Genomic DNA, 17,356 nt, shown 5'->3' on the forward strand with positions numbered 1-17,356 from the left:
CTCTGACCTGTTCAAACACGATCTAAGCAGTTTCGAAAACTGCTCTTCACCCACAATTTGAGGAGTTGCTTACGTGGGTTGTTACAACCGATTAATGAGGTAACTAAACCCTCATTTAGGAGCGGATTATGGGGGCGGTTACACCCCTAATCCCCCTATAAATATCAGCAAACTCAACAAAGTTAGGGATCAGATTTTTGATAATCAGATCGAGGGGTCGGAAGATAGCATCGGATTTTGATCGCTGGGAAAGGATCTTCTGATCAGATCTTCCAGAATCAGAAAAAAAAGATCGTCAAGAGTTATCAACAAGACAAGACTGTTGTTCCAGTGAATTAAGACATTCGGATCGTCAACGGAGAGCAAACTCGACGCGAGCATTCGAGGGAGGCACTCCATCGCTACCGTGAAGAACCCAGAATTAAACAAAGGGGAGAATCCAGATCATTCTCTTCTCTTTTTTAACCAGGAATTCAAATTGTAATCGAGAGTTGAGAGAATTGTAATCATTCTTTTTCTAAGCAGTTAGAGAGAATAAAATCAAATACAGTTCTTTCCTTGTTTTCTTATTACAAATTTTCCAACAAACATGTAGCCTATTCAAACAAACATCAAATAAGTAAATAATCAAAGTGTAATTGAGAAACAAATTTTAGTAAGAAAATAAATAAAAAATACTTAATCAAAGTGAGCAAAAATTATCAAAGAGTAACCGAGAAACAAATTTTAGTAAGAAAATAAACTAAAAATACCTAATCACAGTATTTAACCACGTGCATTACACGTGCATAAAATCTAGTATTTATATATATATAAGAAATATATATTTATGAAAAAAATATGTATGCTTGGTACCAAGCACAAATTTTGTGCTTGTTAGTGAGGTGTCTCATTCTCATCCACTCCCCAACCCATATGAATGTGGTCCCTTATTTGAATGAGTGGATGAGAATGAGACACCTCACTACCAAACACAAAAACTTGTGCTTGGTACTAAACATACGCATATTTCTCTATATAGTAAATATGGGTATGCTTGGTACCAAGCACAAATTTTATGCTTGGTAGTGAGGTGGTACAATCCCCTCCACTCATTCAAATGAGGAACCACATTCACATGGGTTGAGTAGTACATGAGGATATACAACCATTTGAATGAGTTGAGGGGATTATGTCACCTCACTAACAAACATAATTTTTTGTGCTTGATACCAAACATACCTATTTTTCTCATATATATATATATATAAAGTCCATCATTGCAATCTTTTTCTCGAGAAACTGCATAAGCTCATTTAACATGTTAAAACTCTATTCACTATGTACAATCCTATTGATTACGTTCTTCCCAGTGAAAACTTCCAACTTTACATCACTTAATCAAAGAAAAGTTGATTACATACTTCCCAGTGAAAACTTCCAACTTTACATGCATCACTTAATCAAAGAAAAGTTTCGGAGGAAATCAACAAGAAGGATGAGAAAGCAAAGTAAATTCTAGACTTCAACTGCTACTATTAGACGTCGTGGACCTGCTAGGCCACTTCTCTATAACGGTATCCACTGAAATTAATGATGACACATTCTTTTTGTCAGCGTTATACCCTCCACCTTCAATTTTTTTCAAAATCTCGAAGACTTCTCGAATGCTAGGTCTCATATCCCTCTCTGACTGCAGACACTGAAACGCTAGCTCCGCCACTTGATCAATCATTCTGTTGATCTCTAAATCTGACTGATACCCGAGCTCAAAGTCCACCAATTGATCAATCTGGCGATTCTGTATCTTAGTAATTGCCATGTTCGCTAAATTTTTCTCGTGACGATTCCTACTGATGTCTACTGCAGGCTTTGACGATATGAGCTCAATCAACACTACTCCGAAGCTGTAAACATCGCTCCTGTCTGTCAGCTGATAGCATTGGTGGTACTCAGGGTCGACGTACCCCGGTGTACCTTGTGGTGCAGTGGACGCATGGGTCACGTCCAAGGGGAACAGCCTTGAAAGACCAAAATCTGCGACTTTTACGTGGAAGTTTTTGTCAAGAAGAATGTTGCTGGTTTTGACATCACGGTGGATGATCTGTGGCTCAACTGAGTGGAGGTAGGCTAGGGCGTCAGCTGTTTGGATGGCGATGGATATACGAATGGGCCAAGAAATTGCTTCTTTGGACGCGAGAGGGCCGTGGAGGTGGTCTGCCAACGTGCCATTGGAGATGAACTCGTACACAAGGAGGAGTTCACGGCTGTGTCGGGATGTGCAGCCATAGAGCGCTACGATGTTCGGGTGGCGGAGGCAGGAGAGGATCTCGATTTCATTCATGAATTGCTCAAGTCTTCGGTAGTTCTTCTCGAATAGGCGTTTGACGGCAACCGTACGACCATCTTTGAGCTCGCCTAGGAGGGACATCATCAAGTTTGAACAGTTTGAAATAAGAAAATAAAGCATCTGAAATTTGACAAAGGGTTTTTTTCCCCGGCAAAATCCACTTTTAAAATAGGATGACAACACGAAAACCACCTTTTAATGCTTAATTAATACAAAAATTACTTTTAAAGGAGAAAATTCTTAGGTGCTCCGTGAGCACCACACAATGTCAATAGGAGAAGAGCATGCGGAACAAACCACTTCCAAATAAAAGAATGATGGAATTAAAAAAAATTCTCTAAAAGGGATTTCTCTAGCAATCAGCCCCCTGGACTTTTTTTAATGGTGAAAATTCAATTGAAAAGCCCAAAACGCTCTCAATGCGCACGTGTCGGTCACGTAGCGGCTTCTTAACCAAACCTAAACCAAATTCAGTGTATGTAGGGCTGTCCATCCGGGCCGGGCCGGACAAAACCAAAGCCTGGACCCAGGCCCGGTTGGCCCGGGCCTGAGCGGGCCGGGCCGGTTTTTTTTGTTAGCAATTTTATTTAGGTATTAATATAAAAAAATTATACATGTGTTGATAACAAGCAGGCAACAAGCTACGTCGCTAATCATTTCTGAATTACAAAACCTAACCTACGAAACATGTACTCAGCCGATCCTACTGTCGCCACATTCTTATTCATGAATTTCTGTACCTTCCTGAGGAACTCCACCGCATCAACTACAAGGAAACCAAACGTATCGAAAGCGAACGGGATGAAGCTGTGGTGGTTGTCCTTGCAAGCTTGATCATGTTTGACCACCTTTGTCTCTGCCGCTCTATCCGCTGCATGCCCAACCTTGAACTTTCCATTACCAAACCCCACCAACGGAGACACCCCTGTGAGATCAACACAAGCGTGCTTTCCCCCGCTCCAACTGTAGACAAGAACGTCTGTCGTCCTTAGAGTAGATCTAGCCTCTCCAGGAGGAGCGAGGAAGTTGATCGACGCTTCCTTATTTGATGAGATTCCTGCTCTTTGGAGGATATCATACAAGACATCTCTGACTAAGTCCTTTCTGTACTGAAACCCCGGCTGCTTCTGACAGTGAATGACATGCTCTCCAAAAGCATCCATCTGCGATCTACGACAAACTGGGCACATTGTCCCCTCCACAAACAAAGGAACCAACAACCTGTATCTGAGGATGGCCTGGTACTCCCCTGGAGTCATACGCTGCCCCAATCCCTCAATAGGCGTGGCCAACAAAAAATCCTGGGCGTGCTTTGCCCGCGGGCACTCAACAATCGCAACCTGCCTTTCTGAAAGGTCGAACTTCGTCGATAGATCTCTACAAAAGCCACCATAAAAGATGTCTGCCAAGTAATGCATTGGTTTTGGGGGGACAGACCCTTTAGTGGTGATTTGAAGAAGGTCAACCTCAGGTATCTTGGCTTGAAGAAAGGCCCTGGCGGAAGTAAAATACCCACCTAAAGAAATCTCACCACAACCTCTCAAAATGTGGTCTTGGAGCTCGATGGAGTGAATCCGAGAGGCCACAAAAGAAAATTGTATGGCATCGGTCGCTGCATAGACCTCCAACCCACCCACCTTGATAGGTAAAGAGGCCAGCCTCGATTGGAGATCCCCAAAGCCTGTACCCTCGGATGTGACAATGCTCTCGACTGACCTCCGAAGCGCAATATCAAACTGTCTTGCCGCCTGAGCAAAGAGCTGTGGCGGGCAAGTCCTCAAGGCAAAATACAACTTGGACAGACCGGCACAAGCCCTCAAAAGGACGAGATCGTACTTTGTATCCCTAAGTTGATCCAACGCTTCCATTAACTGCGTCGCTTTTTCCACCCTCTTTGCTGCTAACCCACCAACAAACCCCTCATCCACGCTAACTGCTACACCTAAAAGCCTTACTCCATCACGAGGCCGACTGATATCCAAGGGGAAAAACCCCTCCAGCAAACTCCTAGGATCCAGTGAGGGCCAGAATAATTCAGTTTTGGTGACATTGAGGTCCAACCCGAGCCTTGAGCCTTCAGTCTCGATCACCTTATATGCCTTAGCAATCTCCAAAGTATCCCCGATCAAGGACCCATCGTCCAAGTACCAAGCATGAAGAGGCAACTTGCACTATTCCTGCACTCGTAGAATCAACGGGTGTAGCGTGAGCGCGAACAACAGAGGTCCTAACGGATCCCCTTGCTGGATTCCCCGAGCGGACCAAATAAAATTAATCACCCCCAAATACAGTCTAGCGGGCTGCAAATATAGAAATTCCACCCAAGAAGAGATCACCGAACACTTAAGGCGCACTTCTCGCAACATACTACTCCTGTCGACCAAGTTAAATGCATTGCGAAAGTCAACCAAAAGTATGGAGAGCGAGTCATCCGCATGGTGGACATCAACGAACCTATTAACCACATGCAAAATTGCTTCTGCCCCTCCTGAGACTTCCACCCCAAACTAAAAATCTCCCAAATAACTCGTCATGTCCTTCCCCACCTTCTTCATGACCACTTTAGAGACAAGACGCCTCCAAATGGTACCTAACGTAATCGACCTTATGCCCCCATCACTTTTCAGCAACGGAGTAAGGGGAGCACTAGCAATAAATTCCGCCAAGGAGGCCGGACAACGCCCTTGCAACCACAAATTAACTACTAGAGTGAGATTCGCGAGAAGGTGAGTCATCCGCATGGTGGACATCAATCGAACCTATTAACCGCATGCAAAATTACTTCTGCCCCTCCCGAGACTCCCGCCCCAAACTAAAAATCTCCCAAATAACTCGTCATGTCCTTCCCTACCTTTTTTTAAAAAAATTTAAAATTTTTAAAAATCCTCATAAATCATAAAATATACATAAAAATTATAGAAAATAATATAAATTTTTTTAATAACTTGAAATGGCATAAATTACAAGTACAAAAAATTATAAAAATAAAAGATGATAAAAATAATTTTTTATTAATAATCAGTAAATCATTTACAAGTATAAATTTATTTCGGAATTCGTCGTATCACAATAGATGAGTACATCCTAACTATGTTGGCACCTACTCACCTATATCACTATCATTTGTAACTTTTTTCGAAATAATTCATTACAAATTTAAAGCTAAGAAATAAAAATTATAATTTGATGAATATTATCTAATCTTTATACCTATCTGCTAGTCCCAACTCTTTAAATTTATCTTCAATTCCAGCCATCCGATCGATGACTTGCGTTTGCTTCTCGTACCTCCACTAATCTTGTAAGCACATCACTGCTTGTACAGTATACGGATCTAAGCATGTCATGTGGTCGTCGATCAAACGTCCTACTGTGGTGAAGGCGGATTCCGAAGCTACCGTCGAAACCTGCACTGTTAGTAAGTCACGAACCATGGTGGAAAGTATAGGATATGAAACTGATTCATATACTCTCCACCATTGTAAAATATCTAAAACATTTCCTTGACATTTAACTAAGGAAGCAGATAAATATTCATCTATTTCAGAAATCTCTAATGCTGATCCAAGTCTAGATCCACCAGTTAGTTCAGCTACCATTGCATACTTATCAAAACTTATACTTTTACCTCGGCTTGTGCTCGAAGGCGCCGAAGCTGTAGACTGTTGTGTAGCTACACCATGTCTAGCTGCATACTCATCATATAATGTTTGAAAATAATTTCTAATAGCTAAATGATGAGAAGTAGCAGTAAGGGTGGATCCATCATCTAAGTCTATAATCTGTCCACCATATAATGATTGTAACAAATTTCAAAGGCCAATATCCTTCAAACATGGATCAATAAGAACCCCCAAACCAAAAATATGAGGAATAGGCCTAAAATACTTATTAAATTTGCTCTCTATTTAAAAAATTACAGCTCTAAAAGTATCATCCATACGATATTTAGAAATTTTTTTTTGAATATTTAAAATTTGTAAAACAGCTAAAGTAATTGTTGGATAATAACAGTCAGATAATAACATTATAGCATCACAAAAGACTTGTAACTTCTCATTTAAATTACATATAATTATTCATTCATCTTTAGTTATTCCATAAGTACTACCAGAGCTAGAACTAGGAGCATAAAAATTTATAAAATCATTTATAATTTCTTTATATTTTATTGCTACACTTAACATTGTATAGGTGGAATTCCACCTATGGTCAACATCTTTTGGAATTAGCCTGAGCTTATAATTTTTTCTTTTACAACATTGTTTCCATCTTTTAATTCTTATTTCAGAAGTATTATGCATATTAGCAAATGTTCTAACCTTTTCTATCATGTGTTTAATTTCAAAAAATACACTTTGAATAATTAAATTTAAAATATGACAGATACATCTAACATGAAAAAGTTCACCATGACATAGCAATGTCAGAGTTGTTTTGATAAAATCAACAGCTATATTGTTATTACTTACATTATCTAGTGAAAGAGAAAATACTCTTTGATCAATTTCTACTTTCATAAGTTCTTTAATTATTAAATTTATAATATTAATACCAGTATGTGACTCTTTAATTGTAATAAAAGAATAAATCTTTTAAACATTTACCAATTTTTATCAATCCAGTGTGCTGTGATACATAAATAACCAGTTTGCACTCTAGATGTCCAAATATCAGAAGTTAAAGAAAATTTACTGTTTAAATTTTTAAAATAAGAAATTATTTTTTCTTTTTTCCTCCTGATAATATTTTAAAATATCACGTTGACAGGTTTGACGAGAAAATTTTGTAAATGCGGGATAAAAATCATCTCTAAACAAATCTTCAAATTCATCATCTTCTACTAATTTAAAAGGAATATTTTTAAGAACTATAAACCTGATTACGCATTTCCTGGCTCGGACAGCGTCATAATTCCAACTACCGAGACTACCAGAAGAGAAGGATTGGGAAATCATAGATTGTTGGATATCACCTTGAGGATTCTAGTCTTTGTTGTGTTTTTCTATATGGCGTTTGAGGTGGTTGGTGCCGCTCTTATGATGAGCTTGGAAAGTCTGGCCGCACAACGCACATTTAGCCTTTTGGGTGATGATCCTACCGTGTTCATCCTTGGTGACGTCTATCTTCTTAAAAAAATTTCACACATCGGATCTCGGCCTTTTAGGAGCTCTTGGTGCAGATTCGTCGCCACCAGATTTAGGATTAACACCGGTAGGAGGAGTAGTTGTTATAGGAGGACTTATATCTTGATCGGTAGGAGATAGGTGTTACTCTTCATAATCAGATCTAAAAGCTATTTGATAGAAGTATTAGAAAATATAAGAGATTTTAAGAGAGTATAAAAGTGTATAAGATTGTATAAGAGAGTATTAGAGAGAAGTAAATGAGTTTTGGTGTGAGGAGAAGAAGTGAAAACCTCCCTCTATTTATAGAGGCAGCCTCCTAGGCAAATGACTAAAAAACCCTCATATTCTAGCCGTTTTTTGACTGTTTTTAGGGGCAAAACGGTCAAAACCCATTTTTGGCCGTTATGACCAGGCCGACCCGGCTGAAACGGTCAGTTTTTGAACGGACCGGGCCGGGCTGCCCGGCCCGGCCAAAACGGTCATTTTTTGACATGGACCGGGCCGGGCTGCGCCAGCACCCGTCAATTCTGCCAAACGGTTACCAGAGGTGACCGTTTGGTGCGGCCCGACCCAGCCCGGCCCGTCATTTTCCAGCAACGCGTCATCTCTGTGCACCGTTGCGGCCGGCCTGGGCCGCCCAGCCCGGTTTTGGTGCCCGGGGCCGACACTGTTCCGAGCCGGGCCCGGGTCCGGACTAGGCGTGTTTTCCCGGGCCCGGACCCGGGCCGCGAGCTTTTTGGACAGCCCTAAGTGTATGGCACTTGTGATTTCAAGGGCACTATGCTTATTTCAATCGGTATTTCACGGGAAAGTAGGTAAAGGTGGTTAGTCGCTCCGGATTTTGTATTAAAATTGAACTTTTAAATCCCAAATTTCATATTGATAAATCACTCTTTTTAAAAGATGGTTTCTGTGGAAAACCCGTTAAATGCCCAAGTTTCATATTGGTGAAGGAAAGAGTTTATCAAAAAAAAAAAAAACCTTGTTATTTGCAATCCCTTCACCCCTCTGATATAAGTAGCTTCCTTCTGTACGACTTGAAGATGGGGGAAAAAGAAAAAAGAAAACAACTCAAGGACTCGAATTTAAAAAAATGGGTAAACTGCGAAAAAAAATATCATGTTGTGGTTTGTAGGAATGAATAGAAAATCCTTGGAAGAATTTGACACTACTCTTTCCATTCCTCATTTTTAATTTCTAGTCAAATCCTTGACAATTTTTGATAAACCACCAATTTTCCAATAACTAATGATGTACATGTTTATATGGGAGTAAATATAAGGGTAAGTTACGCTAAACTTCCAAGAACTTTCATCTTTCTGCAGTGAAATCCCAAAAAACATTCGAAATCACAATAAACCCCCCAATAACTTTTAGAATTGCGGAAATTGCAGGAACTCACTTCTGAAAACTTAAATTACCTTTATATACAGTACCGAAACCACCATCACCAAGCTCTCTTGATTCATTGAAGCTGTCTGTGGCTTCCTTCAGCTCTTCATAAGAGAAGATATGTGTATGGTATGTGGCATCAAATAATTCAGTGTCGTTGTTCTTCAAGTATATGTCTGAAGATATGCTCTGAGAAAGGAGGCTAGATTGCTGTCGTCTTTTCCTACGATTCATGTACAAGAAAAGACCGACGCTACATCCAAGGATTAAGGCTCCTCCTGCAACGGCGACTGCAGCCATAAACAACATATGCAAAAATACATCATTAGATGAAAGAGTACATGAATCTACTTTTTTAGTTGCATCACTAAATAATTTTTTTTATGAAGAGACATTCATGTTGATGTGGCAGACCAATGGTAGGCTATGCAGTATAGTCACACTCATAATCACAACGGGAGAATTGGGGGTGAAGCCCAAACCTGCAGGCGAAGGTCTGGCGAGGAGCTCCCTCAGACGAGCTTGCGATCCAGTCGACGTGGCGCAGGCGAGGTCGAGTTGGCGAACTCCAGCGACTTGCAGGCGAGTTCGAGGATCTTCCGCAGGCGAGGTTGTGGCGTAGGCAAGCTCCTCACAGCTGTCGACAGCTCAGCTATGGTTTCCCTATAAAAGGAAAAACCCAGGGCACGAGATTGTGCACTTCTTCTCCGCGAGATTTTGGCGGTGAACTAAAAAACGCAGCGGTGTTTCTTCTTCTTCTCCTCTCACGATTTTTCAGCTCTCAGATTGTTGAGAGGAATTTATTGTGGGAATATTCTCTATTTAAGAGATACTTAAATATGGGTATTTGAGAGACAGAGAGATATTAATACTATAGCTATAGTATTAATTTGTATTTATTTGAGAGATCTCAAGTTTGAGATCTGCTCTTGATTTGTAATTTTTTGTTGGTTAATAAGAAATTTACTGTGTGGCTCCCGAGGACGTAGGCAGTTGCCGAACCTCGTTAAATCTTGGTGTATTTTCTCTATACTGCGTTTCTGCTGTCTTAGGGGTTTAGGCGTAAATTCCCAACAACTGATATCAGAGCGTGAAACGATCTAGAGGAAGTCAAATTCAAGTGGGAGCCATGGTCGCAGATGAAGGAAAAATAAAACTTGAGAAGTTTGATGGAACAAATTTTAGATTCTGGAAAATACAGATAGAGGATTATCTATATTAGAAAAATCTGTATCAACCACTATCGGGGAAGAAGCCAGAGTCGATGAAGGAAGATGAGTGGATCCTTCTAGACAGACAAACCCTCGGAGTTATCAGATTGACGTTAACTCGTAATGTTGCGTTCAATATTGCGAATGAGAAGACCACGACGGATCTTATGGCAGCACTCTCAAATATGTATGAGAAGCCATCAGCCGCGAACAAAGTTCATTTAATGCGGGGGTTATTCAATCTGAGAATGACGGAAGGCGCGTCAGTAGTACAACATCTTAATGAACTCAACATGATCACAACCCAATTGAGTTCAGTTGAAATTGAGTTTGATGAGAAAGTTCGGACGTTGATACTTTTGTCCTCCCTACCAGAGAGTTGGAACGCTACAGTCACAGCTGTGAGTAGCTCGTCGGGAAGTAACAAGTTGAAGTTCGATGACGTTTGTGATCTGGTTCTCAGTGAGGAGATCCGACGAAGATAGTCGGGTGAAGCTACAACCTCTTCAGTATTACATACAGAGTCAAGAGGTAGAAATTCAACCAGAGGGAACGGACGAGACAAATCAAACTACAGAGGTAGATCAAAGGACATGAGGTCCAAGTCAAGGAATCCAAGCAACAACTCGAATGTTATCGAGTGTTAAAATTATGAAAAGACCGGGCATTACAAGAATCAGTGCAAGAGTGCACAGAAGGAGAAGGAGGCGAAGACAGTGGTGAATGTCACTTCCACCTCAGGAGGAGACGACACATTGATATGCTCTTTGGAGAGCAAGGAGGAATCTTGGGTATTCAGAAACATCGTTCCATGCTACTTCTCAGAAAGAATTCTTCGAGAAGTATATTCTCGAAAATCTTGGATACATATACCTTGGTGATGATCAACCATGTGCTATTATGGGCAAAGGTGTAGTAAAAATTAAGTTGAACGGGTCAGTATGAGAGCTGAAGGATGTCAGGCATATTCCTGACCTGAGAAAGAACTTAATATCCGTAGGCCAGTTGGCTGGCGAAGGATACACTACGACCTTCCATGGAGATGATTGGAAGATCTCAAAGGGTGCAATGATGATTGCCCGAGGCAAGAAGACTGGTACCCTGTATATGACAGCGGGTGCACGTTGTTTGATCTCAATTGCAGCAGGCAATGAGACTTCAAAGCTGTGGCACCAGAGACTCAGTCATATGAGTGAAAAGGGGATGAAAATCATGCACACAAAGGGAAAACTCTCAGGTCTAGAATCAGTTGATTTAGATATGTGTGAAGAATGCATACTTGGAAAGCAGAAGAGAGTCAGCTTTCAGACAAGTGGCAGAACCCCTAAGAAAGAGAAGCTAGAGCTCGTTCACTCAGATATTTTGGGACCAACCACCACCACGTCCATTGATGAGAAACACTACTTCTTGACTTTTATTGATGATCACTCTCAGAAAGTGTGGGTCTACTTTCTGAAACACAAGTCAGAAGTATTTAAAGCTTTCAGGAGATGGAAAGCTATGGTCGAGAATGAGACCGGTCTGATAATAAAGAAGCTTAGGACCGACAATGGCGGTGAGTATGAAGACACCAGATTCAAGAAGTTCTGCTATGAGTACGGGATTAGAATGGAGAGAACCGTGCCCGGCACGCCTCAGCAAAATGGTGTAGCTGAACGGATGAACCGAACGTTGACAGAGAGAGACAGAAGCATTCAGATGTAGTCAGGCCTACCGAAGCAGTTCTGGGCAGAAGCAGTCAACACAACAGCTTACTTGATCAACCGAGATCCATCGATTCCATTGGAGCACAGAATACCAAAGGAGGTATGGTGCGAAAATGAGGTAAAACTCTCACATCTCAAAGTTTTTGGTTGTGTAGCTTACGTACATATTAGTGATCAAGGCATGAATAAGCTTGATCCTAAGTCAAAGAAATGCACTTTCATCGGCTATGTGTGAAGATGAGTTCGGTTACCACATTTGGGACAATGAAAACAAGAAAGTGATCCGCAGCAGAGATGTGATATTCAACGAGAAGGTGATGTACAAGGACATGCACAAGACAGATGACTCAGAGAGCAAGTCAACATTTATAGATACAGATGATGTCCCGAGTAACCTCTCTGAAAAACCAAATGCAGAAGGCCCTCAGCCAGAATAGTCTATTGGACAAAACAGTGCGCAAGAGCCCGACACACCAGCTCTAATATTAAGAAGATCCTCTTAGCCTCCTGTACCCAACAGGAGATATATGAACTATCTGTTGCTGACAGATGGTGGGGAGCCTGAAAGCTATGATGAAGCTTGTCAGGGTGAAGATGCGAGCAAGTGGGAGCTTATCATGAAAGATGAGATGAAGTCTCTCATCTCAAACCAGACGTGGGAACTAGCTGAGTTATCCACGGGTAAGAAGGCACTCCACAACAAATGGGTGTATCGGGTGAAAGAGGAGCAGGATGGTTCCAGAAGATATAAGGCCCGGCTAGTGGTCAAATGATTCCAGTAGAAAGAATGAATTGACTACACCAATATTTTTGCTCCCGTGGTGAAGCTAAATACTATCAGGACAGTGATGAGTATTGTAGCTATTGGAGATCTTCATCTCGAGCAGTTGGACGTGAAAACGGTGTTTCTTCATAGAGATCTAGAAGAGAAGATATACATGCACCAGCCAGAAGGTTTCTCAGAAGAAAAGAAGAAGAACCTGGTTTGCAGACTTAAGAAGAGCTTGTATGGCCTGAAACAAGCCCCACGATAGTAGTACAGGAAGTTTGACGGCTTTATGCACAAGGAATGTTTCCAGAAGTGCAACGCCGACCACTGTTGCTACTTCAAAAGCTATCAGTCCAGTTATATCATCCTACTACTGTACGTTGATGATATGTTGGTTGCATGTACAGATATAGAGGATATCAGGAGTTTGAACCAGCAGCTGTCAAAGGAGTTTGACATGAAGGACTTGGGTCCAACGAAGAAGATCCTTGGAATATAAATCACGAGAGATAAGAAGAGAGGTTTCTTGCAGTTATCTCAGACAGAGTACATCAACTGTGTTTTGCAAATATTCAACATGGGTGAAGCCAAGCCAGTGAGCACACCCTTGGCCAGCCATTTTCGCCTATCGAAGGATCAGTCTCCTCAGTCAGAAGAAGAGAAAGAGAGTATGGCTAAGGTTCCTAACGCCTCAGCTATCGAAAGTTTGATGTACGCAATGGTTTGTACGAGACCAGACATTAGCCATGCAGTGGGAGTGGTCAGTCGGTTTATGTCAAATCCAGGAAAAGCTCATTGGGAAGCGATCAAGTGGATTCTGAGATACCTACGAGGCACTACATAGAAGTGTTTACACTTTGGTAAGGGAGAGGTAGAAGTGCAAGGGTACGTAGATGCAGATTTCGACGGTGAAGTCGATCACCGAAGAAGCACCACCGGCTACGTATTCACTGTCGGAACTACAACTATTAGTTGGATGTCACAGATATAGAAGATTATCACTCTGTCCACTACAGAAGTTGAGTATGTTGCAGTGACTGAAGCCAGTAAAGAGATGATATGGCTTCAGGGTTTGTTAATAGAGCTGGGATTTAAACAGGAAAAGAATGTTTTGCATAGCGATAGTTAGGGTGCGATTCACTTGGCTAAGAATTCCGTATTTCATTCTAGAACGAGCATATTACGCTTCGGTACCACTTCATCAGATCCCTGTTGGGAGATGACGTGTTAAAACTAGAGAAGATTCTAGGAAGTAAGAATCCAGCAGATATGTTAACAAAGACAGTGACCGTTCAGAAACTGGAGTTGTGTACAACTTCAGTTGGCCTTCATGCATAGATGATGAGGGCGGAGCCACACAGGAGATGATGCTTATTAAGATAGCTTGCTGACGGCGGTTTGGTCTCCAAGTGGGAGATTGTTAGAATTAGGGGTGAAGCCCAAACCTGCAGGCGAAGGTCTGGCGAGGAGCTCCCTCAGGTGAGCTTGTGATTTAGTCGACGTGACGCAGGTGAGCTCGAGCAGGCGAGGTCGAGTTGACGAACTCCAGTGACTTGCAGGCGAGTTCAATGATCTTCCACAGGCGAGGTTGTGGCGTAGGCGAGCTCCTCACAGCTGTCGACAGCTCAGCTAGGGTTTCCCTATAAAAGGGAAACCCCAGGGCACGAGATTGTGCACTTCTTCTCCACGAGATTTTGGCGGCAGACTCAAAAACGCAGCGGTGTTTCTTCTTCTTCTCCTCTCGTGATTTTTTAGCTCTCAGATAGTTGAGAGGAATTTATTGTGGGAATATTCTCTATTTAAGAGATACTTAAATAGGGGTATTTGAGAGACAAAGAGATATTAATACTATAGCTATAGTATTAATTTGTATTTATTTGAGAGATCTCAAGTTTGAGATCTGCTCTTGATTTGTAATTTCTTGTTGGTTAATAAGAAATTTACTGTGTGGCTCCCGAGGACGTATGCAGTTGCCGAACCTCGTTAAATCTTGGTGTATTTTCTCTATACCACGTTTCTGCTGTCTTAGGGGTATAGGCGTAAATTCCCAACATCACTAAATAAATTTTTTTATGAAGAGACATTCATGTTGATGTGGCAGACCAATGGTAGGCTATGCAGTATAGTCACACTCGTAATCACAACGGGAAGAATATAATACAGTCCTAAGTAACGTAACGCACATAAAAGTTTATATGAAGAGATTTTTGTGAGAACCATAAACCTCTACAATCACCACTAGAAAATATATATCAATACTCAGTTTTTCATGATGCAGTCTTAAGCAACCAGCTTAATATCAGGATGTCATATTAATTTTCTTCTCAATAAAAGGAAAAAGAAACTACCTACGACTATAAAATAGCTTATTTAAATCTGAAAAACTGATTATCAAAAGAGTATCTCCTCAAAGACTAAAGAAGAAGAAGGTCAAGAGTATCATGTTCATTACCTATTCCAGCAGTTTTCTTCCACGAGCCGCTTCCCTTATCTGCAGCATAAAGGAACATGAAACGTTGAAGTGAGAAAATAATTTACAGATTAGACATGGAATCTACCTTAATACAAGTGGTTCCTTGGAGACATATGAGATGCCGATCGTATTTTTGAATGGTAAAATCAATCAGAATCAGACAGAACTGTTATATGCATTCCAAGGGCTTGTCAATGCCCTTGATGGACGACATGCAACACTAAAAACATTCAAGGATAGGAGTCAGACTGCTCTCTTTTAATTCCGTAACGTGTTATAATCGAAGTACTGAATATTCGAGGTACAGGCTAGGCAAACTCTTGTTTTATTTCACACGTAATATTTTTCTCCAAATAGAGATTAGAAACAAGAAAGACAACTAATATCACTCTTTGAATTCTAGCTTAAGGTAATTATTTCTCTCCCAAGCTCATTTTATTGAATTCCTCAATTCTGGTGAATCTGTGTGTTTCTTGATAGTGAAATTATGATAAACAAAGAAATTCAATTAAATGTAAGTAAACTTATGAGATACCATTAAAAAACCAGAACACGAGCATCTGACTTACTTATGACAGACAACGATAGCTAAACCACACTACGGAACCAAATAGATTAAGTGCCCACATCACAGCTAAGCACTAATCAGAAAGCTTATAGTCAACTCTATACACAAGCCTTGTAAGTGTAATCCTAAATACTCACCTAATTGGTTGAAACCTAAAAAGAACTAGTAAACTGATCTAATTAACCAAGTCAGGGAAATTAACATCTAAACTAATAGAGAAGTACACAAAAAGATGCAAGAAGCATTATTTCTGCATCCCAAAAGAATATCTTAACCTTCAAAATATTAAGAAACACTTACGTTTGCAAATATTAATCTCACACGAACAAGAGGGATTTGCAGAACAATTGTTGCCAGTGCAACTCTGACCTGTCGTCTGACAGTAAAAGCATCCTTCGTGCAGTTCAAACGTACGCGAAAAACCAACAGATAGCAAAGAAAGGCTACCGTCATCTCGGCCAAATGAAAGTTTCCACTCAAGCAAAGTGGGCTGAGTGACCAAGCAGTTATTGGAAGGGGGCAGATGATGATCATTTAGTTCCTCCCAATAATATAGTTTATAATCATTGCAATGGTTAGAACCATTGAGCTCCGGGAAAAAAGCGCGAGAAAAAGCATTAGCATCTCTTTGACAATCTACGGAGCTGTTCGATAGGACTAGAGCTGGAGACCGAGGTGGAACCTGGAAATTAGGAATGGGGTCTGTGAAATTATAAAGGAACCCACATTTTCCTTGAAGTAAATAGTTGCCAAGTGCCTGATCCTGAAGTCTGAGAACCTTCTCTGTGTACGAGATACATATCACAGGATACTCATGATCGTTAAATTTGATCAATGGTCCAGAATCATCATCACATCTGATACTATAGTTGTCTGATCCTGTATTATCTGTGGAGGAAGGGAGATCGCTAGTGTTTAAGAAGAAAGGGTATTGAATTTCGACATCTCGGCACATAAAGGGATTTGGACATGAGAAATAAAAATTGGGAAGGAAGAAGAGGAGGCAAAGGAAGAAGTAAGCTAAGGGAAGAGCCATAGATGATGGCACCTCAAAGACTAGCTTTAATTGCAGCACGTTAGAATTGAGCTTCTCTGTTTAGGAGAATAAAATAAGAGTTTCTATTGACTCATGATGAACTCACACTGAAAGGCCAACTGTTGGCTTTGACGAAGTCCAATTTTATTTGAAGAAAAATGTAAATCTATTTAATTTGTTGAAGACCACTTGAATGCATAGATTTTCCCTAGATATTTAAGACAATTGAAAATAAACTCTGAACGAAGGAACTTAATATTATTTCCACTATGGAACCGAGAATCAATAGGTGCAATTGCTTCGTAATTAATAAGCACAAGTCTTCAGTCAAAGTCTCCTCCATTGGACAGTAGCTTCAAGTCAGTCTACAGATAACTTTTGTTGACATATAAGTAATATGTAGGGACTTATTTGTAAGTTGTATTTTGTAGGGGCCTATATAAGCCCAAGAGATTTCATAATAATAATTAGGGTTTCTCATATATTTCAATTTGGTATCAGAGCCTCCACCAAAACCCTAGTCGCCGCCCCCCCCCCCTCCCCCCCTCCCCCGCGGTGCACCGTGTCGAACCTAGAGTTTGGCATGGATTCCCTTGACTCAGTCCTCGAACTGATGACAGGAAGAGTATATATCTCACGGCGATGAGATATATCACTGTTTTTTGATTCTTGTTTCCTCTGAGAAATGAGAATTTGCCTGAGATCTTACTCTTGTTGTGCAGCAGAGGTGCTGCCGAAAATTT

General features: G+C 40.8%; 1 protein-coding gene across 1 annotated transcript; it reads right to left on the reverse strand.

Moving 5' to 3' along the window:
• LOC109844931 (LEAF RUST 10 DISEASE-RESISTANCE LOCUS RECEPTOR-LIKE PROTEIN KINASE-like 1.2) lies at positions 1,351-15,538 on the reverse strand. Its single transcript, XM_020414106.1, has 3 exons — positions 14,989-15,538; positions 8,880-9,140; positions 1,351-2,397 (listed from the first exon to the last, which is right to left on the reverse strand). Exons 1-3 carry the CDS (start codon positions 15,044-15,046, stop codon positions 1,505-1,507), a joined length of 1,212 nt encoding a protein of 403 aa, XP_020269695.1. The 5' UTR covers positions 15,047-15,538; the 3' UTR covers positions 1,351-1,504.

Source organism: Asparagus officinalis, chromosome 6 (genome assembly GCF_001876935.1).
Source record: "Asparagus officinalis chromosome 6, Aspof.V1, whole genome shotgun sequence".
Classification (NCBI taxonomy): domain Eukaryota; kingdom Viridiplantae; phylum Streptophyta; class Magnoliopsida; order Asparagales; family Asparagaceae; genus Asparagus; species Asparagus officinalis.

What these genes read in the sequence shown, in the direction of transcription:
- LOC109844931 (XM_020414106.1), bottom strand. Translation starts at nt 15,046, where the DNA reads ATGTTCCTTTATGCTGCAGATAAGGGAAGCGGCTCGTGGAAGAAAACT. An exon ending in GAAGAAAACTGCTGGAATAG is followed by an intron (nt 9,141 to 14,988) that starts GTAATGAACATG and finishes TTATGGCTGCAG; the next exon opens with TCGCCGTTGCAGGAGGAGCC. An exon ending in TTTCGGTACTGTATATAAAG is followed by an intron (nt 2,398 to 8,879) that starts GTAATTTAAGTT and finishes TGTCCCTCCTAG; the next exon opens with GCGAGCTCAAAGATGGTCGT.